Source organism: Palaemon carinicauda, chromosome 1 (genome assembly GCF_036898095.1).
Source record: "Palaemon carinicauda isolate YSFRI2023 chromosome 1, ASM3689809v2, whole genome shotgun sequence".
NCBI lineage: Eukaryota > Metazoa > Arthropoda > Malacostraca > Decapoda > Palaemonidae > Palaemon > Palaemon carinicauda.
The window spans coordinates 300113285-300137705 of NC_090725.1; the positions used below are offsets into that span (position 1 = coordinate 300113285).

At 44.1% G+C, this 24421-nt stretch overlaps 1 protein-coding gene across 1 annotated transcript in view; it reads left to right on the forward strand.

Moving 5' to 3' along the window:
* The first annotated feature begins 274 nt into the window (after positions 1–274).
* LOC137658234 (steroid receptor RNA activator 1-like) overlaps positions 275–24421 on the forward strand; it is a 40560-nt gene continuing 16413 nt past the window's right edge. The window contains exons 1-3 of the mRNA XM_068392918.1: positions 275–461; positions 13679–13841; positions 23523–23730. Coding sequence (XP_068249019.1) covers positions 443–461; positions 13679–13841; positions 23523–23730 — 390 coding nt within the window. The 5' untranslated portion in view covers positions 275–442. The remainder of the gene's footprint in view (positions 462–13678; positions 13842–23522; positions 23731–24421) is intronic.

The following is a 24421-nucleotide window of genomic DNA, read 5'->3' on the forward strand; positions in this document are numbered from 1 at the left end:
GAGGGATTGTGAGAGCCTAGTGTGACAAAAAAAAAGTGCTTGTTTAGAAAGGAAAAATTAAATGAAAATGATCCTCCTGATGTTAAAAGTGCGTATTTAGAAAAAAAGAAGAAGAAACAAAAGTATCACGTTAATAAAAGTACGAATTTAGAAAAAAACCAAAAGAATACGAAATTTAGAAATGAAATAGACATTATCCTGATTATAAAAGTACGTATTTAGAAATAAAGAAAACAAAAGTATCACGATGATAAAAGTACGAATTTAGAAAAACAAAAACAAAGGAAGGCTAAACTGCACTTGAGAGGAATTAAGAAGTTTACTATTGAAACGTCAAATACAGAACACATGTTTGTGTGTTGTTGTTGTCGTTTGCCAACTTTTACTATCTTGGCTTTTAGTGTCATCTTATCTTGAGTTTTGCACTGTCGTCTACAACATTATGGATCCAATTGGACCAGGTCAGTTAAATTAGTGTGTTGTCACCCTGAGGTAAAACTACCATCAGCTAATGATAACAGTTTAAAGAGGAAAGCAAAATGAAAGTTTGCACCTGATGGCCGAAATGGAAGCGAAGGTTAACCTTGTGCAAATTTTCCGTTGCTTGGTTTAGAGATAATAGAATATAAGATTATGTGAAAGATTGCATCCTAATGACGTGTTTTAATTTAACTTGATTTACTAGCCAACCAAGAAGGCATTCTAGGGTGTGTCAAGTTGGGTGACCGTGGCAAAAACCCACAACACTTATGGTATGCAATTTTATTAACAACCTTCGGAGCCTTTGTATATCAGCGGCCAGTTCCTCATTTAGTTTGAAAATTGACATTAACTAATCTAAATTCCCCAACCCAACCCAACCCAGCCTACAAGCCATGTCCTTACCTACTTACCAAACCGTGGGCTAACGCCCCCCCCCCCTGCAACCCACTTACACTGCTGTATTCTAAGTTAGCCGTAATCATACATACACCCCCAACCGGAGCCTCAATCTAAATCCCCCCCCCCCCCGAACCTAACCTACAAGCCGTGTTCTTACCTATTTACCTAACGGTGGTTAACGCCCCTCTGCGACCCCCCTTCCTCTGATGTATTCTAAGTTGGCCGTAATCATACATACAGGTGGCCGCTATCATACATACACCCTCAACCTTCTTCATTCGACCTTAAACTGTTTGTTTAAATTGTTTCTAAAATGACAGACACACCCTGAACTAGTCGTAGGATGGTGGAAGCAATTGAGTTGTCGCAGGCGTGAGTAAAGCCCTTATCCCGGCAAGGTTAGGTGAAGGTCTTTTAGATTAGTGTATATCTATGATTCAATAAAGAGAAATTGAAATTCTCTGTTTCTATGCCCAAACTGAGCTCTGTCCATGGATCTGCAAATGCTCATTGGATTGTATGTAGATGTAGGGGTGTATGTATGAGAGTGGCCACCTGTATGTATGTATGTAAATTTAGGGGTGTATGTATGATAGTGGGCACTTGTGTGGGGGTGTATGTATGATAGTGGCCACTTGTATGTATTATTATGTCTAACTTAGAATCGGCAGTGTAAGGGGGGTTGCAGGGGGCATTACCCCCCACCCTTAGATATATAGGTAAGGACACAGCTTGTAGGTTAGGTTTTGGGGGAAAGTTTAGGTTAGTTGATGTCCATTTTTAATCAATGCAAGGCATGAGGAACTGGCCGCTGATATATAAAGGCTCCCCTGTATTTATGATGACGTCTGACTAAGAACATAGGAGAGTAAGGGGTTCGTAGGGGGCGGTTATTTATGTAGGTATGGAAGGACACGGCTTGTAGGTTATGTGGGGATGTTTAGGTTAGTTAGTATCCTTTTTCTATGCACACGGGAGGAACTGGCTTCTGATATACAAAGGCTCCGTTGATAAAGATGTTACTTACAATGAAATATTTTCAGTATTTATAATCTCTTGACTATTTTATCTATAGAAATAGTCTTATATGTATATAACTTGAGTAGCAAACAAACAATTCCCCCTTTAAAATTTTTTAATTTCCCGTATTATTGGAACCTTGGCGCAATTCAGAATTCCAAAAAATGTTTTTATGACTTAATAACCCTAGTTCACAAGGGAAACAAACAGAAATACTACCAAACCTACATAACTGGATACTCTGATCTTATTGGTGGGCTCCCCTGCTATCTCCCCAAGAATGCTGTTACCTTACCTGATCCTAAGTGTAGTTTTCCATGGTTCAAAATGTGTTTTCTATAAAAAAAAAAATTGCCCTTGTTATCAGAAATGGTTGGAAAAATGGTACCACAACCATGTTTTTGAAATATAAAATTTGCTGTAACACCTCCAAACATGTTTTTACCCTAATAAACAGTATCACAGTTTAAGCATAAACACAATTTATGACTACACAACAATTTAACAGTAGCTTCTTTGTATATTAAACAAATGGAAATAATTGCCTGTTAGGAATGTCTTCCTATACGTATTACAAACTTTTGACCGTTAATAGGAGCATGGTTTTAGCGAAGCTAGAAACGTCCATTAATCTTTTAACAGGGTAAACACAACCGGCTCTTTAGGGAAGCCCCGCCCACCTTACAGGTAGCGCTTGCCTTCACATTTACCTTGGCCGCTGAAGAGTAAAGACATATTTTTCAGTGCTTAGCTGAACTTTTATTCCATTTTGCTTTCTCTTTCTGTATGGTTGTTGGTATTGTGTGTGATCTTGGCTCCATGATCAGACATATGGCCGTGTCCTGGTAAGCCCGGTAAAGGCTGTGGCCAGTATATGAGCAGGCAGGAAGTGGACTGTCATGAATTATGTAGCTGCTGCAGGGGACATTCCTATTCGCAGGAGTCCCGCTGTCTTTAGTGTAGCCAGTAGCCTCGGCAGTAGTGGACTGAGTTTGCGAAGGAAAGGAAGAAAAGGTCTAGGAAGGGTTCTTTGGAATTGATTTTGGTTGCTTTGTAGCTGATCACCAAGAACTTCATAGGCTCTTCTTCCTTCTTTGGGTTCAATGGTAACTGCACACTTTTCCTCTTCTCTCTTTACTGGAAGTAATACACCCCTGCCTCTCACCCAAAGCACTCCCGCCAACATATTTCTTGAACCTTGCAAGGACCTAGACCTAAGTGTGCTGTTGCCCTCCCTTGGTATTGATGTTCACTGGACGCTTCGCGATCTCTGTGCGCTGACGCCCCTAGATAAAGGAAGAAGGCTGCCCCTAGGACCCCTGATGCCGCTCGTACTATAGATGATATACACACCCCATCCCTGTGTTCACACATAAAAAAAGCTGAGTATAGGAAATGCATCTTGTCTTTATAGGAACCTACCCCCAAGAATAGAGAAGACGAGTAAGGATAATGACGACGATCATCTATGAGCATGAGCACCGAAGTATTAGAGATCCCAAGAACCAACGGTATCCTGTCAAAACGTTGCCTTACCAAAACGTTCCTTGAAAACGTCAGTCTGGTTCTCCAGAGAGGAAACATTCCAACTCGCTCATATTCCTCAGCATGCGCCCAAGCTCTGGCTTGTCTGCCTTTGCCTATAAAGGCAAAAATAGGCAAGCATTCGCACTAGTCATTTGATGAATGTAGGGGCACTAAACCCAAGGAATCTCGTTCTCTAAAGGTAAAGATAGCCCGAACTAAGATCACCGCCTAGCTCTCCGAGTTCTCTTCTCTTCGTTCGGGCTCCTCTGCCAAGCTCTTCCCATACCCTCGCGTTCAGCAAAGGAGGTATTACGAGCCTCTACCAGCTCTTCCACTCCACCATTCTCTAGAGGAGCTGACTAAGAGGATCACCTTAGAGAGACTCTACAGCTGTCAGGTTGCGTTCTCAGATGCAGAGATCCTCAACCAAGAAAAGGTCACGAAGTATGCCATGCAGGCTACTTTGTGGCTAGATCTATGGTTAGGGTCTTTGGGAATCCTGGTATGGACCGAGGATTTCTCCAAGGAAAGTACCAGGAAGGCGATGGACACCTTCCTTCTAGGACGGTGTCCATTCCAGGGAATAGGGAGAGGTAACGTTCAGCTTCATCCCTAAGTTTGTTGTCAAGGCTCAGAATCCCGGGGTGTCGGATCCTAGATTCTTCTCCTTCCGGATAACGAGTCCCCTCTCTGTAACAGGAGACCCAGATCAAGGAGTTTGAGGCTCTACCTTAAGAGAACAGCAGCAGCCCGGACTCTTCGTCAGCACCAGGAGGAACAAGAGAAAAATCACCATTTCTGCATGGACTTGTAGAATCATGGCTCATGCGCTGAATCCAGATCCTTCTCCATCATCCCAAGGTGTCAGGGGCGTAGTTACGTCCCTGGCCTTCAAGAGAAATTGCTCGGTGATGCAGGTTCTACAGGCTGGAGTGTGGAAGTGCCAAACGACCTGTAAGACGAGACCCACAGGAGGCTCGACATTTTTTCTATCGGCCCTGTGGTGGCTGCACACCAGCTAGTCTAATACTTCAGGCTTATTATTGGACAAATAGCAGAAAGTTGAGGGCACTGTTACCTGGTTTTAGTCTACATGAATGAAAAGGAATGACTGGTTCTTTTTCTTTTCTTCATCCTCCCCTCTGTTGGGGAAAGCAGCAGCCTTGGTTCTCTGCACAAGCTGACCTCAACCACTGCAGGTAAAGAATGCTCCCTTGTGTACCTAGTACAGTATTGTGTCAATACTGTTGTGTCCCCATACCCTGGCGAGGTGGTATTGGGAAAGTCTTGGTTACAACAGTTTTTCCTACAAAGACTTGGAATAACTTTTACCTTTACAGTCACACAGCTTGCGTAGGCCGCAGACCTTGCATAGCAAGGTTTTAGCGAGGTGTTAGGGGGTCCTTATTTTTGGCACTGACCTACTTAAGAAAAGGAATCCCTGGGTAAAACCAAAAAGTCACATTTGTAGGAATGTCCACCCTCCTAATGGGTGAGTCCCCCCTTATAAATAATGTAGGTTTGTATTCCAGTTACGGAACAAATGACAAATTCAGAGATGATTTTTATTTTTCATAACGATACAAACCTTTAGCTATTTATACAAACTTACCTGCCAACCCTGTCCCCCTTGAAGTCCTACTTCCAAGCAATGTGAGGTCAGAGACAGATGTGCGAGTAAAGGGGGTAGCCAGCTACCTCGTACCCCTCGCTAACTAGCGTGACGGGTAGCTAACCCTTGCTAAATTTTAATGACATGTCCTTCCAGCTTCACCGAAAGTAATAGCCCCTAATAAATAGCTAATTGTTTGTATCGTTAGTAAAAATACAAATTATCTCCAATTTTGTCATATCACCTAACAATTCTTCTTCACCCAAGGGGTTAACTGCTGCACTGTAATTGTTCAATGGCTACTTTCCTCTTGGTAAGGGTAGAAAAGAATCCTTAGCTATGGTAAGCAGCTCTTTTAGGAGAAGAACACTCCAAAATCAAACCATTGTTCTCTAGTCTTGGTCAGTGCCATAGCTCTGTACAATGGTCTTCCACTGTCTTGGGTTAGTTCTCTTGCTTGAGGGTACACTCGGGCACACTATTATATCTAATTTCTCTTTCTCTTGTTTTGTTAAAGTTTTCCTAGTTTTAATAGGAAATATTTATTTTAATGTTACTGTTCTTGAAATGTTTATTTTTCATTGTTTCCTTTCCTCACTTGGCTATTTTCCCTGTTGGGTCCCTGGTCTTATAGCATCCTGCTTTTCAAACTAGGGCTGCAGCTTAGCAAGTAATAATAATAATAGCTTTACTGTATTATAAAATTTAATGTGGTGTTTGTTCCGTAACTGACATACAAACCACGCTATTTAATAGGGGTTTGTTCCGTAACTGAAATACAAACCAAGCTATTTAATATGGGTAATTACTTTCGGCGTAGCTGAAATGACGAGCCATTAGAATTTTAACGAGGGTTTACTACCCCACCGCTAGTTAGCGGGGGGTAGGGAGGGTAGCTTGCTACCCCCCCCACACACACACACACACACACATACACCTGTGCTTGAGCTCACTTTGCTCTCGGCTCGGGTGGTAGTCGGACGTGTGTGTTGTCACCCTCGCCTTCTTTGACAGCCATTGCTAATCTTTTGTTTGCTTTTCCTTTGACAGAGTGTGTGTGAAGTTGGCCTCTGCGATGCGTAAGTGTCCTGGTTTACCTGACCGCTCTTGTGGTACGTATATGTCGGTGGTCGAAACGGACCCCCACACCTTGTGTCCTTACTGTAGGGGCCAACGGTGTGATAAGAATAATGTGTGTGGTGAGTGTAGAGAGTGGTCTACCTCCCAGTGGGAGAGGTTTTCCCGGCGCCGGAAGAAGAAGTCCAGGCGGGATATTTCTCCTTCGAATGTTTCTTTGAAAGGAGAAAATCCCAAGGGCTCTTCTTTCATGGCCCAAACCTCCACTGAAGCTCCCACTTGATTGGTTTCTTCCGAGAAACTGTCGAGTGGTTGCGTAGGCCGTAGTTTTACTGACCGATCTCGGGGTTTGGGAGAGGGAGTTGCCTCCCATTGTGAGGCAGCCCCTCCTCCTCCCCTGGGGGAGGATATAAATGTAAATGTTACTAATAATGATTTGTTGCAGCTTTGGGCTTCCTTGGGGCTTGAGGGTTCGCCCTCCAAGGAAGCCTTGTTTGACATGATTAGGTTGGGGGCAGTTGTCAAACAATCGCCGACTTTAGCAGAGGTTGATCCTCTGTCTATCATCAACGTTGTTGTGGCAGAGGCTTTTGATGATTTGTATCAAACCTCTGCTCCTGATGTTGTTGATGTAGCTGAAGGCTTAGTTCCCTCCTCCGAACATCTTTCGAGGGAGGAGCTAAGTCCAACGGTCTCTCCTGCCGGTGATTCTCCCCCCGGGGTAGTACACTCACAGAGACTCCTCTTCGAAGGACTGCTGATGGTTAGCCAGCTGACCCCACGGCCCCCAGAGGGCGTATAAGGCATAAAGCCCGCCTTCCTCTTCGCCGTAGAGGCCTTCCGTCACCTCACAAGGGTGTTAGGAGGCGCCTCTTCGGTTCATCATCTCCGCAGTCCGCCGCAGAGGAACCTCGCCGTCGTTCGCCGACTCTACCAGCTACATCCCTGGACCTCTCCCCAGATCGTTCGCGATCTCCTTCGGTGGAAGGTTGTCCTTGCAAAGGACACGCCCACCTTCCACCCGCCAGACCTGCTGACCTGCCATCGCCGTTCCTGGCCGCTGACGCGCTGTGGGCGCCTAATCACCCTGTTGTCAAACGGGCAACGGTCCCTTCGGGGCACAAGCGACTTTCACACAAAATTGTGTCTAAGTCCCTTACGCGCCAGGTTTCCCCTGCGCGCCAACGTTCACCTGCGCGCAAGCGCTCGCCTGCTGATGATCATGTTATAGTGCTCCAGCGCTCTCCTGCGCGCCAACGCTCACCTGTTCGCCAGCGTGCTACTGCGCGCCCTCACCCTGATGCGTGCCATGCGCGCCCCCGTTCTCCTGTGTGCCAGCGCTCACCTGCGCGCCCACGATCTTTTGATCTGGTCGCAAAGGGGAAGATAACCTCTTCTCCTGCTCGCCAGCGCTCTCCAACACGCCATCGGACCCCGCCTGCTCGCCATCCTTCACCTGTGTGCCATTGCGCGCAGTCTCCGACGCGCGCCCACCTATACAACCAGATGTGCGCTCTCTTGCGCGCCTGCGCGTAAGGGATATATCTCCTGTGCGCGTGCGATCAACGTTATCGCCTTTACGGGCTCTTCGAGATGCTGCGCGCCTGAACAATTGCCTTCGCGCACGCAAGCGCTCATCTAGCCTTCTGCGCGCCCTCTGCAATTCTCCGGTCCTCGCGCCCTCGCCTGCGCACCATCGCTCGCCCACGCGCGCCCTCGCCATTCAACATTCGCCTGCGCGCGCGCGCCAGCACAACCCAGGACAAAACCCATTGCTCGACCCCCAGCGCGAGGCTGCAGGACACCGCGCAGCCAGGTCATCATCATCGCGTTCCCCCCCCTTCTCCTTCTCCCTTTTCTCCTTCTTCTTCTTCTTCTCTTCAGGCAGACCCTCCTTTGGTAACTCCTCCTAGGGATCGAACGATCCCTTTCCCTCCAGAGGGAGTGTCTGACAGCACAGCTGTCAGTCAGCAGCCCTGGTTTGGGCCTCTAGCGGTCATGCAGGCTTTTAAGCCTGTTCTCTCTGAGCTGGGCCACAAATCAGTGGCAGCTTCGACTCCCCTGAAGAGGAAGAGAGGATTATCTGACGTGGTAACTTCTCCAAGGGCGAAGCTGACTCCTCAGAAGTCTTTGAGGAAGGCCTCCTCACCCCCCCAGACTTTCACTCCCTCCCCTTCGGACGAAGATTTCCCGTCCTCAGGGGAGTCACGTGAGGTGAGGCGTTCCCCCATCGCACCAATGAGGGAAACCCCACCTCGCGCAGGGAAGTCTTCTCGGTTAGGGGTGGAGAAGAGCCTCCCACCATCACTGTTGGAGTCCTACATCCCTCCAAGAAGGGAGTCGAAGGACTCCAAGTCTTAACCGAAGTCATCCTCAAGGATTAGACCAGAGCCAGCCAAGCCCTTGGAGAACATCCACGAGTCCCCCCAAGAAGAGCCTTTGGGGACAGGAGACTTCGCTGCTAGCCCTTCAGGAGGAGAGCTACCGGAATCAGCATGCGTTCTGGCAGGTTCTGACCCTTATGAGGAATCTCAATGGGTTCGCGGATCCAGAGATTCTCCCTCGTGAGGGCAAGGACACGGTCTTGGACCGAGTCTTTGATAGTCAAAAACCCTCAAAGGCCAGCGCGGCTTTGCCCTGGTCTCTAGGGGTTAAGAGTGCCAGAGACAAGGTCGAAGGCCAGCTCTCCGAGCTTGCCTCCTCCAGCCATTCCAGCGCCGGTAACAAACTCCTCCCGCCTCCTTGTGTCCGTCAGAGGAGGTACTTTGACATCATGGAGGAGGCTTGTTTAGCTCTTCCCTTACACCACTCTTTGGAAGAGCTTACCAGGGGAGTCCCTCTAGAGAGAGACTCCAACCGGCAAGTATCATTCTCGGCGACGGAGATCTTAGCCAGGAGAAGGTGGCGAAGTGTGCCATGCAGGCAACTTCGTGGCTGGACATCTGGCTAGGGTCTCTGGGCATCCTGTTATGATCTGAGGACTTGTCCAAAGAGAGTACCAGGAAGGCCATGGAGACCATTTTACTCTCTGGCACTCGTACCATCGAGTTTCTAGCCCACCAAGTCTCGAACTTGTGGGCTAATACCATCTTGAAACGTCGAGATGCGGTGTCTCAGAGATTCCACCAAAAGGTCCCCAGTACCGAGATCAGCAGGCTTAGACATTCTTCCATCTTGGGTAAGAATTTGTTCGAGCCTAAGGACGTGGAGCAGGCGGCTGAGGAGTGAAGGAAGTCCAACCAGGACTCTCTCCTACATAGAGCTTTAACATCGAAGCCCTATAAACCTCCAGCAACCCAGCAACCACGTCCTACCAAGACCACGAAACCGGCAGCTACAGCGAAGACAACGGTGTCTAAGCCCTTTTCTTGTCAAGAAGGACAAGAAAGGCAAAAAGTTCTCCAGGGGAGGAAAAAATCCTAGAGGGAGTGGCCGAGGCCGCAAACGCTAGGATTGGCAGTCCCCCTGCATGTCCACCAGTGGGGGGATGCCTACAAAGTTGCGCAAACAGGTGGCAGCAACTCGGGGCCGATTCCTGGACGATATCCGTAATCAGTCAAGGATATCGCGTCCTGTTCACAACATCTCTACCTCCCCTGACTGCGAATCCAGTGTCGTTAAGCTCCCTTGCCATGGGATCGGCAAGGGGCAAGCCCTTCGGGCAGAAATCAAAACCATGTTGAAGAAGGGCGCTCTCCAAGAGGTGGTCAACGTGTCCCCAGGCTTCTTCAGTTGACTCTTTCTTGTAAAGAAGGCGTCTGGAGGCTGGAGACCAGTCATCGACCTTTCAGCTCTGAACAGGTTTGTCAAGCAGACCCCGTTCAGCATGGAGACGGCAGACACGGTCAGACTTGCAGTGAGACCGCAAGACTTCATGTGTACACCGGACCTGAAGGACACGTACTTCCAGATCCCAATCCATCCATCTTCAAGGAAGTACCTAAGATTCAGCCGAGACAACAAGATCTACCAGTTCAAGGTGCTGTGTTTTGGTCTCTCCACAGCACCACAGGTTTACACCAGAGTGTTCACCCTAATATCGTCGTGGGCACACAGGATCGGCATCCGTCTCCTCCGTTATCTGGACGACTGGGTGATCCTAGCAGACTCGGAGTCGGCCCTTCTTCGACACCGAGACAAACTTCTGGGACTTTGCCAAGATCTGGGGATCATGGTAAATCTCGAGAAGTCTGCTCTGCTTCCTACTCAAAGACTGGTATATCTAGGCATGATCATAGACACCAATCTCCACAAAGCCTTCCCATCTGACGACAGGATAGCAAGGCTGAGGAGGGTCGCGATTCCTTTCCTCACACTAGAAGAGCTCCCAGCCCAACTGTGGTTACGTCTCCACGGTCACCTCTCATCCTTGGCCCGACTAGTTCCCAACGGTCGCCTCAGAATGAGATCTCCCCAATGGCGACTCAAGACCCGGTGGAATCAAGGTCACGATTCCCCGGACGTCATGATCCCTATGGGTCCTGCGGAATGGACGGACCTTCAGTGGTGGGTGACAGACGAGAACCTACGAAAGGGAGTGGATCTTCTCGTCCTTCCCCCGGATTTGATGCTATTTTTGGACGCCTCAAAGAAAGGGTGGGGTGCCCACGTTCTGCACCACACGACCTCAGGCCTGTGGTCAGAATCAGAAAAGTGCCTCCATATAAATCTACTAGAAATGAAGGCCGTATTCCTGGCCCTTCAACAGTTCCAACATTACCTGGTGGGTCACTCTGTGGTGGTGATGAGCGACAACACCACAGTAGTGGCTTACATCAACAAGCAAGGAGGTACCTTTTCAGAGCAGCTATCCCATCTCGCAGTAGAGATACTGAGATGGACCGAAGTCCACTCGATTCTACTATCGGCTCGCTTCATTCCAGGCAAGAGGAATGTGCTCGCCGACAGTCTGAGCAGAGCGTCTCAGATAGTGAGTACCAAGTGGTCTTTGGATCATCTAGTAGCCAAGAAAGTCCTGACTTTGTGGGGTTCCCCGACTGTGGATCTGTTCGCTACAGCACTGAACTTCAAGCTCCTGCTGTAGTGCTCCCCAGTCCCGGATCTCAAGGCACTCTGGCAAGATGCCTCCCAACAACGGTGGGACAACATCGACGTATACGCCTTTCCCCCGTTCTGTCTGATGAGGAGGGTACTCAACAAGACCAGAATATCGGTCAATCTCTCGATGACCCTGATAGCTCCGCTATGGCATCACGGGGAATGGTTTCCAAGACCTTCTGCAACTCCTAACGGAACTTCCGAGAGAACTTCCTCCACGACACGAGCTATTCAAACAACCACACGCCAACACCTTTCACAAAGCCGTAGCTTCGCTTCGACTTCACGCCTGGAGACTATCCAGCATCTCCTCTCAGAGAGAGGATTTTCGCAACAAGTTGCGAACAGGATGTCTGGACACCTGCGAAGGTCATCCGCAGGGGTCTACCAGGCAAAGTGGCGAGTTTTCTGTGGTTGGTGTAGTGGAAGGGGTATCTCTCCACTCGATGCCACTATTCCAGCAATAGCAGAGTTCTTCGTGTATTTGCGAGAAGAAATGCGCCTTTCAGTCTCGGCAGTGAAAGGCTATCGCTCAGCCTTAAGTCTAGCCTTCAGGCTCAAAGGAGTGGACATTTCTTCTTCGCTGGAACTTTCTCTACTCATACGAAGTTATGAACTTACCTGCCCTCAGTCGGAAGTGAGACCTCCTCCATGGAATGTGGTTCGAGTTCTCGGGTCTCTTAAGAGGGGGGAGGTAACATTCAGATTCGTCCCTGAGTTTGTTGCTAAGACTCAGAATCCGGGAGTGCCGGATCCTCGGTTCGACTCTTTCCAGATTTTGAGTCTTTGTTCTGTAACAGATGACCCAGACCATCTCCTACTGTGCCCAATAAGGAGTCTGAGGCTATATCTCAAAAGAACGGCTGCAGTCCGTCCCCAGGTGCAGGCATTGTTTGTGAGCACTGGGAGGACTAAGAGGAGGGTCACCAAGAACAGCATCTCGGCATGGATTCGTAGGGTGATTCATCTGTCCCTGAATCCAGACCCTCCTCCGTCACGTCGCCCTAGAGCACATGACGTCAGGGGCGTAGCTACGTCCCTGGCCTTCAAGAAAAATTTCTCAGTGATGCAGGTGCTCCAAGCTGGGGTGTGGAAGCATCAGACGACCTTCACAGCCCACTACCTGCAAGACGTGACCCACAGGAGGCTTGATACGTTTTCTATTGGCCCTGTGGTGGCTGCACAACAGCTGGTTTAAAACCTCAGGCTCCTTAATGGACAAGTAGCAGAAGGTTGAGGGCACTGTTACCCAGTCTTAGTCTGCATGAATGAAAAGGTATGTCTGGCCCTTATTCTTTTCTTCATCCTCCCCTCTCTTGGGGAAAGCAGCATCCTGGGTTCTCTGCACAGCTGACCTCAAACCACTGCAGGTAAACCATATTTCCTTGTGTTCCTAGTATTAAGCTAATACTGTCACGTCCCCATACCCTGACGAGGTGGTATTGGGAGAGTCCTAGCCTAAAGTTTCCATCTAAAGGACTACAGGTCAACTTCCTAGGACGAGTCACACTTTATACCTTCACACACAGCTTATGTAGGCCGCAGCCCTTGCGTAGGGACTCCTTATTGTTGAGTCCTGACACACTCGGATACTGAGTCCCCGGGCAAAGCCAAAAGCCAGTACTGGCCGGGACTTTCCACCCTTCCTAATGGGTGAGTCACCCTTATTGAATAGCGTGGTTTGTATGTCAGTTACGGAACAAATGACAAATTCGTAGATAATTTGTATTTTTCCTAACTATACAAACCTTAGCTATTTAATCAAACTTGCCCGCCAGCTCTATCCCCCTTGAAGTCCTACCTCTAAGCAAAGTGAGCTCAAGCACAGGTGTGTGGGGGGGGGGTAGCAAACTACCCTCCCTACCCCCCGCTAACTAGCGGTGGGGTAGTAAACCCTCGTTAAATTCTAATGGCTCGTTATTTCAGCTATGCTGAAAGTAATAACCCCTATTAAATAGCTAAGGTTTGTCTAGTAAGGAAAAATACAAATTATCTACAAATTTGTCATGTTCCTATTCATGTAGGAACAAAGTACAAATTTTCTAAGTTATTTGTATTTTTCCTAGCTATGCAAACCTGTAATTTCAATTACACTTCCTGCCTCAACCACCCCGCAGTCCTAGGTTAAAGGTCAAATTGGGAGCTCTATGGTCTTTCAGGTGTACTGGTCTCACCCACCACCTCCGAGATATCTACTCGTATTAAAGGTTTGTATAGTTAGGAAAAATACAAATTTCATTAAATATTAAAATTTTATTAATATAAATATTTTAAGATGATGAATGGAGAAGTATTGAATTAAAAGCTAAAGATAGAGACGACTGGTGAAATTTGACTGAGACCCTTTGCGTCAATAGGCGTAGGAGGAGAAAAATGATGATGATGAAGTTTTAGAATAGTCTTCCCGTTAAGTAAGTTCATAATCTGATTTTGCAAAGTACAGGCTTTATTTTCAGGCTAGAAATACTGTCATTGTTTTATACATTGATTTATTGTTTTAAGGAAATCATGAACGGGCTTGGAATGATCCCCCCAAGTTTGCCTTTAACTCTTCTGGGACAAGTGGTAGTGGAAATCCGTCAGGGAGACGACGTCTTTTGAATAAAAGAGTACCAGTTCCAATTGGTCCACAGGCTGGCACATCACCAATACCTCCTCCATTAAAGTAAGTTCCGTATCCTTAACATTAGTGTTAATCAGAGCTTTTAAATTTTGTTTTCCTGTACAAATACAAAGTGTTTGTTCTTTACTTATTTAGAGTAGAATAACAGCAAAGGCTGGAATACGGAAGTTAAACTTTTAACAAGGTGTAAACAACCAGCAGGGTAGTTACCCTGTCAGCTCTTGGAGGGCTACCACAACCATTGCAGAATGCTCTAACCTCAATTAAATTTCAGCTGTTACAGGGAGAACTTGATCTTCTGGCTGTGAATTTGGCAATTTTAAATATTAAACTTAGCCGGTGAATATATAAATAACTGACGTCTCCGACGGCCCGACAGATTCCAAAAAAATCGCGAGCGATCGCCATGAAGGTTGCGTGTGTGCCCACCAGCGCCGACTATCGGCCAGATACCGCATATACTTCTTAACCACTCCAGTTCTTCTCTGTCAGTGTCACCGACAACATTGGTTCCGCTCGCTCTAGACCTCGAGTTTTCTACCGAATTGGTGAAGTACTTGGTTTTGGTTTTATTGCTTTCGCCGTGTTGGATTATTCAATACTATCTTCAAAAGAAATGCTTTTGAAAGGAGGAAAAGTTTTTTGCCCTTGCTTTTTTTTTTTTTTTTTTTAATCTCGCTCTGGTTTTTCCATAGAGAAAAGATGGCCGACCCTTCCCTCAGTGTACGGAAGTGTGTTAAAGGCTTTTAGTAATTATTTTATCACTTTATAAATTATTGTTGATATTTATAGATTTACCTCTATATATTTTATATCTCACCCGCCTTTATTAGGCCTCTTCGATTAGCTTTCCATTTATACTAAACATCGAGATAAATTTTATGTTTTTGTTTATATGCGGCCTTTACCTATTCTTTGTAGGCGGTCCTGACTTGGAAAACGAAGTTAAACAACGTTGAGCCCATTCAACTTTTATTTTTGTTTAGATAAAAACAGTTGCTCTGTAAGAGTGATGAGATGAATATTTTTGGAAAATATTTTAAGAAATTTATTCTTTGAATAGTCTTCGTGCTGTTTTTCAAAGATGAACTAACGTTTGGTTTATTTATGCTACGCAGTATGCGCTCTATCGTTACGATAGAGAAAGAGAGAATCACGGTTTCACTTTGCAGGAAGAGTAAATCGATTTTGACGTTTTGTTCATTCTTCTTTCAAACTGAAGTTTTTTAGATACTAATTTAAAGGAACATGTTAATTTTCAATTTCTTAGTCCTTTCAGTTTTTTCCTTCAGTCAAATAACCTGTTATTGACGAAGAGTGAGTGGGCCATTCTCTTGTGAGTGACAAGAGAGAGAGAGAGAGAGAGAGAACGATCCGTTCTTTATTCTCGTCCCAAGTCTCTGTACAAGGAGTTTGGGAGCGAGTAACGTTGTTCTCGATTCAGTTTTTTTTTACTCTCGTCCCAAGTCTCTGTACGGGGAGAGAGGATAAAACGTTTTAGTTTTTATTCTCATCCGTACGGTGAGAGATTGAAAACGTAGTCCTTAGTGAACTAGTGTTTAGTCTCATCCCCAGTCACTGATCTTTTTAACTTTATATATTTCCGTTTTATTCGATATATATGTATATATTTATTGATTTTTGCATGTGTGTTTCTTTTTGTACTAATGTGCTTACATTATACGACTCATTTCGCAATTCTAACCTTTTGATTTAAGGGAGAATTGTGTGCTTCAGGTAGAAATCAGTTTTATTCATGTCTAATGTGAAATTATTAAAAAATGCGATATCAGTGAAGTAAGTGCAAAAAACATGTTCTGTGTTGCGGAGGGTTCGTTTGTTCGTGCTTGTCGCTTGCCTAGTCCGAGACCTCTTTCAGGCTCCCCTGCACCAGGGAGAAGGAATGTCGTAGGACCTAAGGGAGTGAGGAGTGTAAACCAACGAACAGACGTTCCCTCAAAGGTATCAGACGTTGCTCGTCAAGCACGTCCTTGCCATAAGACAGGAGAGACGAAGTTTCTCCTCGTTTTCCGATGATTCGTCTCTTTAAAAGCCTGGGCGTAAGGTTTCGAGACGGTTGAAACATTTATTAGTTCCTTCAGAACAAGTTCAACGTCCTAGCTGTAGTCATCATAAGAGTCCCGTACATAGCGATGACGTTCATGTACAGACGTTTCTGCCACAGACTCGACGTGACGTTGAGCGGTTGACACCGTAGACACAATGTGACGTCGAGTGTCAGTCACCGTAGTCACGATATAGCATCGATCAGCAGTCACCGCTGTTACTACGTGACGTTTGAGCGTCAGCCACTGCAGTCACAGGTTGATCCGAAGTTAAGTGTTTTGCAAGATATGCTGTTAAAGCTTTCTTCTTTACAGTGAACCCTCGCTACTTCGCGGTTCGACCATCGCGGATTCACCACTTAGCAGATTTTTTTCATAACCCATGTATATACATATATCGCGGATTTTCCGGAAATATCGAAAATACCGCGATGTGACCGATGGTGCGAGATTGGAGAAAGTAAGGAAAAATGAATCATGATTGATTTTCAATATAAATGAAACTTTGAGGAGCAACAAAGATATCATTTGTTAGAGAGATAGAGAGAGGTAGTGAAAAGTAGCCCACAGAGAGAGAGAGAGAAAGAGAGAGAGAGAGAGAGAGAGAGAGAGAGAGAGAGAGAGAGAGAGAGAGAGAGGGGGGTTTAAATGTAATAAACAAAAAAAATTGATAGGTTATAACACATTGGTACTTATGTAATATCAACTGTATACTGTAGACGGTTTGAATAAGTTAAGAAATGGTATAAATGATACTTTGTTAGTGTATTCGTACACACTCAAGAGCGGCAGCTAGATGACAGCTGATCTAATCACAGCCAAAAGTAAAAAAAAAAAAAAAAGTCAACAATACTCGATTTTTAAAACACACCCGAAATTTAAAAACAAAAGTACACGCTTTCTTAATGTGCAATTAACTATTTAAAGAGTGGCAATTTTCTAGAATAAAATGATATTTCCCAAAAAATAGTGGTTTGCTGATGAAATCGGATGCCCTATTTTTAGCTATGATTGAAATGGATGTAGACTCGGCCTAATTATTTTGTTTCGTATTTAATTGACACTAAGAAAACTAATTTTAGTTTCTTCATCTAAATGTAAGTATTGTATAACACAAAGAGAGAGAGAGAGAGAGAGAGAGAGAGAGAGAGAGAGAGAGAGAGAGAGAGAGAGAGAGAGAGAATCAGCTGTTGTAATCAAATGGCGTGTTTTTGTTTCGTGAGAATTTCATCGCCACGACTTTAACAACAACATACTGTACTGAACTTTACAGTATTATACAGACTACTGTAATATGATAAAGTAAAATATTTGTAATCTATTTTATGTGAAATGGGGCTATTTTTTTTTTTTTTTAAATTTACATTTACGTATGTAAAACAATCTCTCTCTCTCTCTCTCTCTCTCTCTCTCTCTCTCTCTCTCTCTCTCTCTCTCTCTCTCTCTCTCTCGTAGATTGTTTTCCTGCTTTGCTACGTATGTATGATTTTATATAGATACAGTACGGTAAATAATATTTGTAATAACATATTTTATAAAAGCTTTTACTGTAATATCAGTATTTATCACTTTCATCATGCGCGTTAAATTCCTTAGTTTGTTTACTGAGCGTACTTTATGACGCCTTCGTTTCAGGCGGCGTCATAAAGAAAAACATTTCATTTGGAAGTCGTAAGAAAAATTAAGTAAAACATTAGTAATAACCAAATCAACATACTGTACTGAATAATCAATATAATTGATGCAAAAACTAACCTATACACAGATGAGTAAATGCGTTTGTTTCTTCATTATAATCAGAGATAAACGTAAACAAAACATTGGTTGCCATTTTTTATCGTGCTTTTTGGCGTGTTTAGGAAACGCATGATAAAAAGTCGCCTTTAATATTTGTGCCTGTTTTAGTTAAGGGTACGTTAGTACATGCATTAAGTGTTCTGTACATTAAAGGGTAGTTTGTTAACAGTACTACGTACAAGGGAAGGTTTTAAAAGTCTGAATATACATGTTAAATAAATAGGTAAATATGGTGTTACTACTTCGCGGATTTTCACCTATCGCGGCCGGGTCTGGAACCTATCTACCGCGATAAACGAGGGTTCACTGTAATAGAAGCTTTCGATCCTGTTCCTGTGCGAAAGGATCCTTTTCTTTTTGTACGTCACGGTTCTGGGATACGTGATTCGGGTCTTCAACCTTCTAAACGAGCTTTGTTACGCCACGCTGACGTTATCCCTAGTGACAGCTTTGCTGTTAAACGAGATGCGGAGCATAAATCTCGATGTAACTTTGATCGCTTTGAACGTCAGCCACCGCAGTCACAGCGTGACTTTGAGCTGCAGACACCGCAGACACGACGTGACGTTGAGCAGTAGACACCGTAGACATGACGTGACGTCGAGGGTCAGTCATCGTAGTCACGATATAGCATCGAACAGCAGTCACCGCTGTTACTATGGGACGTTTGAACGTCGGTTTCTTTTGTCACGACGTGTAGTAGAATAACATTCTCTGCAGTCACAACGTGACTTCGACCCTCCAACTTTAACTTCTGTTCATATACAAGTTGATATAGCCTGTCAGGCTTTTCCTTCACGTCATTCTGAATATAAATCACATCGCAAGACTTTAGATTTATCAGATGATGTGCCTTCTGAAGAAGTTGGTGACCCCCTTTCAACTAATGTTCCTTTGGGGAGTCTTTCAGAAGAGGAGTAACCTAGGGTGGTCCAACAATCCCTTGTTTTATGATTATGAATTTCTTTAGTGAAATTTTGTCCTACTTGTTTTGTAACGGCTGCTCCGCCGTCTGAATTTACTCTCAGCATGACTTTCTTCGACTCCTACATTTACGAAGTCAGTTCTCTCTTGTTCTTCCAAGAGGGCCATGCTCTTACTGGGAGACTGGTTGGAATCCAGGAGAAGTTTAGGAAAGTCTGCTTTTGCTTTTCCTCCTTCTTAATTAGCTTCTCGCTCGGGCATCTGGTGTGACACAGGAGAAGTTCTCGGCTTGGGAGTACCTGCCTCTGCCCAGGGAGACTTCTTAAGCCTAGTGGACTCTCCTCGTCGTCTAGCCATGAGACGCTCCAAGATTTTATGGTCTGCTTCAGAGCTAGACCATCTCCTGTTAGGAGTTTTTTTTCAAGCGTTTGAAGTTTTTATTTGTTGGATTGGTCCCTGGGAGCCTTAAGTAAGAAGGTCTCTCCAGCTGTCAATGTATTGCTGTACAATTATGTCATGCATGAACAAGGCTATCAGGGATGGCTCCAATGATCTGGCAGCCACGTTCACTGCAGGAGTACTTAAGATGTAAGTGCGCTCAATGTGTTCATTGTCAAGACAAAGTTCACGATGAAGACTACCAAATCTGTCTTGGCAGCAGTAAGGGAAGGCGACTGGATGGTCTCTCTCAACCTTCAGGATGCATACTTCCACATCCCGATTCATCCAAACTTTCAACAACATCTGAGGTTTGTGGACGGGAAAGTAATGTACCAATTTCGAGCACTGTGCTTCGGCCTCATTCCTGCTCCTCTTGTTTTTACAAGGCCCTTGCAAAATGTAGCAAGCTTTCTACATTTTTTGAGGATTCAGAGCCTCCCTTATTTTGACGACTGGCTAATCAGGGCGTCGTCATTAAATCGCTGTCTGGAGAGCCTCTAATGGACATTAGACCTAACCAAGGAGCTAGGTCTCATAGTGAACGTAAAGAAGTCGTAACTTACGATACTCCATCCCAGACTATTATTTATTTGGGAATGGAGATACAGTGTCGGATTTTTCGGGCCTTCTCGTCTCCCACAAGAATGGAACAAGCTCTGTTAAAAGTCCGTCACTTGCAAGAGAAAAACAGTTGCTCTGTAAGAGTTTGAACGAGCCTCGTGGGAACTCTTTCATCGCTGGAGTAGTTTATCTCTCTGGGGAGACTCAACCTTTGCCCCCTCTAATTTCACCTAAACCATTGGAACAAGGAGAAGGGCTTAGAGAGTATCTCTTTCCCAATCTCCAACTCAGTCTAGACATGTCTGACTTGGTGGGACAGCAACATCAGACTTCGAGAAGGTCTTTCTCTTGCGATCAAGAACCCAAACCATGTGTTGTATTCAGATGCATCGGATTTGGGTTAGGGAGCTCCACTGGACAGTCTGGAATGCTCGGGTCTTTGGTCCACGGATCAGAAGGAACTCCATTTAAGGCAAGTAAGATCTCTCTTTTGACGAGATTTGTGCAAGGAAAAATGAATGTCTTGGCGGACTGCCTCAGCAGAAGAGGACAAGTCATCTCCATGGAGTGGACGTTGCACAAAACTGTGTGCGAGAAGCTATGGATGACATGGGGTCAACCCACCATAGATCTTTTTGCGACTTCACTGACAAAGAGGCTCTCGACTTACTGCTTTCCAGTTCCAGATCCAGAGGCAGCCCACATAGACGCTTTCCTGCTGGACTGGTCTTACCTGGACGTTTATGCCTTTCCACCTTTCAAGATCCTAAACAAGGTGCTGCAGAAGTTCACCTCTCACGAAGGGACCAGGTTGACGTTGGTTGCTCCACTCTGGCCCGCGAGAGAGTGGTTCACAGAGGTACTTCTATGGCTGGTAGACGTTCCAAGAAGTCTGCCGTTGCGGATGGATCTCTTGCGACAGCCTCACGTAAAGAAATTTCATCAAAGCCTCCCCACGCTTCGTCTAACTGCCTTCAGACTATCGAAAGACTCTCTTGAGCTCGAGGGTTTTCGAAGGAGGCAGCTAGAGCGATCGCGAGGGCTAGAAGATCCTCTACCATCAGGATCTATCAGTCGAAATGGGAGGTATTTAGAGACTGGTGCAAGTCCTCCTTTATTTCCTCTTCCAAGTGCCTCTGTAGCGCAGATTGCGGATTTTCTGCTTTATCTGAGAAACGGTCGCTCCCTCTCTGCATCCACCATTAAAGGCTACAGAAGCATGTTAGCTTCTGTTTTCAGGCATAGGGGTTTGGATCTTTCTAATAACAAAGATCTCCAAGACCTGCTTAAGTCTTTCGAGACTTCCAAGGAGCGTCATATTTCGACTCCTTGGAACTTGGACGTGGTCCTATAGTTCCTTATGTCAGACAGGTTTGAACCATTAAATTCAGCCTCCCTGAAGGATCTTACCCTCAAGACACTTTTTTTGGTGAGCTTGGCTTCGGCTAAAAGGGTTAGTGAGATACATGCTTTTAGCAAGAACATTGGCTTCTCCACTAATAAAGCAGTATGCGCTCTTCAACTTGGTTTTTTGGCCAAGAATGAACTTCCGTCTTGTCCTTGGCCTAAATCATTTGAAATCCCCAGTCTTTCTGAGATTGTGGGGATTGAAGTTGAAAGAGTGCTGTGCCCCGTTAGAGCTCTTAAATTTTATTTATCCAGAACTAAACCGCTACGAGGTTGTTCAGAGGCTTTATGGTGCTCCGTTAAAAAGCCCTCTTTGCCGATGTCTAAGAATGCGTGGTCTTATTTTATTAGACTTTTGATTCGGAAGGCACACTCTCATTTAAGTGAGAAGGATCGTAATTTACTTAAAGTAAAGGCTCATGAAGTTAGAGCGATAGCAACTTCAGTAGCGTTTAAGCGAAATAGATCCATTAAAAGTATTATGGACGCGACCTTTTGGAGAGACAAGTCGGTATTCGCTTCATATTACTTGAAAGATGTCCAGACTCTTTATGAGGACTGCTACACACTGGGACCATTCGTAGCAGCGAGTGCAGTAGTGGGTGAAGGCTCTACCACTACATTCCTTTAATCCCAATATCCTTTTAATCTACTCTTGAAATTTCTAATCTTATTTTGGGTTGTACGGGAGACTAAGAAGTCTTTCGCAATCTTTTTGATTTGGCGGGTAGTCAAAATGTTGTTTCTTGAGAGCGCCCTGATTAAGGGTATTGATGAGGTCCTGTTATAGGGGTGTTCGCCCTGGATATAACAGCTCCTGGGAGTCTTTCAGCATCCTGAGAGGATGGCTGGGCTTCGTGAGGAAAGCGGACTAATGAGGCAGAGTAATCATCAGAGTCAGCTTCCTTACCAGGTACCTATCCTTAAGTTTGTTTTTATGAAATTTTTGTCAAAAACTCTTGAGCATATACGCCTTTATTGTTATAATACTGGTCTCTACCCACCACCATGGGTGTGAATCAGCTATTTATATATTCACCAGCTAAGTTTAATATTTAAAAATGATATTTTCATTATAAAATAAATTTTTGAATATACTTACCCAGTGAATATATAATATTAAAGGCCCTCCCTTCCTCCCCGATAGAGACCCTGCGGACTGAGAAGAACTGGAGTGGTTGAGAAGTATATGCGGTATCTGGCCGATAGTCGGCGCTGGTGGGCACACCCGCAACCTTCATGGCGATCGCTCGCGAGTTTTTTGGAATCTGTCGGGGCGTCGGAGACGTCAGCTATTTATATATTCACCGGGTAAGTATATTCAAAAATTTATTTTATAATAAAAATATCATTTCATGCTCTGCATTAATTTTTTTTTTTTTTTTTTTTTTTTTTTTTTTTTTTTTTTTTTTTTTTTTTTTTTTTTGCACCCGTGTACTTGGTGTTAACCCTTTAATCCCAGTGGCCATACTGGTATGTTCTACAAAACTCATCCTTATAACCCCCCCTGCTCGTACCGATATGTTCTAACTATTTATTCATAAATAACCGGTCATGACAGGCATAGTATTTGAAATAGCTACGTGACTATTGTTTTGTTGTTCCTTCGACTTCTTGTCATCAGTGTAATGTGTGAATAAAAAGTTGCTCTGGGCCCAACAGTGCCCATGATGGACCTTCAAAGTTTCTGTAAAGAATTAGCCAACATTTTATGTGCAGTAGGTTTAGGTTTCATAGCCATTTACACATTAAATTCTACCAATTCTTTGGTTTTACAAATTTTAGAGTGTGGTTACATATGATAAAATGTATAGTAATCAAAATAATTTTTATTGGGTTTCAGCATGGATGGGTATGCATGGAAATGAGGAAGTAGACAAAATGCCAAAACAAAAATTTCTTTCAAGCAGATATCTTAATGGAATGAATTTTACCCTGATAACAGAAGGTAAATTTTAAGTGAATACTTGCAGCATTGGCATTTTACTAACACTAATAAGATGAAGGTGGTATTGAGAGTTATATGTTATGTCTAGAAAAATGAGAAATGGCACTTTATAGATTGCTTATAGGAAATAATTTAACACGTTAGTATTTGGCTGGTAATCATCAACTATTTTATGATGACTACAGTATTAGACAGATGGCAGTTAAGTGTACCCATCTTGTTTACTTTATAAGTCGGTACTTCTCTCTTTTCTATTTTTTATTCATATAGGTATGCTGTATAGATATGATTTTCTTTGATGTTTTTTAGCAAATAAAATCTTTCATGTCATGGCAACAAAAATCTTCAAGTGAATCAGATACATTTTGATAATAGTCTAAATTGAAGATAGTATTGTGGGGCAAGAAGGAAACTACCACTTTTCAGTTTTATACCATAAAATGAAGATGGTCTTCATATGCCCTTGGTTTCTTTATAAATTAACAGTTGTGATTATTGGAAGAGGGAAATAATTAAGTCATACTTGCTCATGCTGATATCCTAAACAACTGTTGCCTTTATGGGTGATGTCTTTTATAGGCCAGGTGATGGACCACCACTTGGGAGTCCACCAATAAGTTCACAATTTACTAAACCTCCAACTGACATGCAAATATCTGACAAGATAGCCTTTCCATCAAAACCTCAGGGGTCAATATCTACAGAGAATAGGAACTCACAAGATAAACTTCAAGAAGTAGAAGCATGTTTCAGAAGTTCCCTTGAAAGAATCTCAGAACAATTGAAGGTATGTTGTGCTTTGAAAAGCTTTGAGTTAACCTATTGGAAAAATGTGACAATTCTTTAGATAATCATTTTATAACACTGGTAAATACTGTGTTCATGCAATGGAGATACCTCTTAATGTGTTAATTTACTTTTGCACTACTGCAAGGAGTAGAGAACTTTCTAAAATAGTCTTTGAAAGAGGAACCTTGCTTCATCCCTCTGTCTCGACATTGGCTATATATATTTTTATTTGTTAAACTATCAATGTGGTGAATTTTACATTGAGGGAAATCTCTTGCATTTTTCATCCTTTTACATGAGTTTTCTTTTGTAATTTTGTGTTGAGATGTGATTATGTGTTGGAGTTTGGTATTTTAGGTGTTGAATGGATTTACTATCTGTCTGTGAAACTTAAATATTTGTCTATATTCACAGTGTAAGTATATTTTCATTTGGTATATATTGATTATCTCTATAATCACTTGATGTTCATATTCCAGTGTTAACCCCCTCAAAAAAAAAAAACAGTTTTCTTTCTTTCAAGAGACCATGCCTCTTACCCACCAAGATGATATCTGGTAGTTAATGTCAACCTAAGTCAGTCTCTTTTGCCATGTGATATACAACAAATATTTTTTTCTTACCCCAGTAGAAAACTCTTACCAGCAGTTTCCTAAATTGGAAACTATAGTTGTTCCAACACGAATACT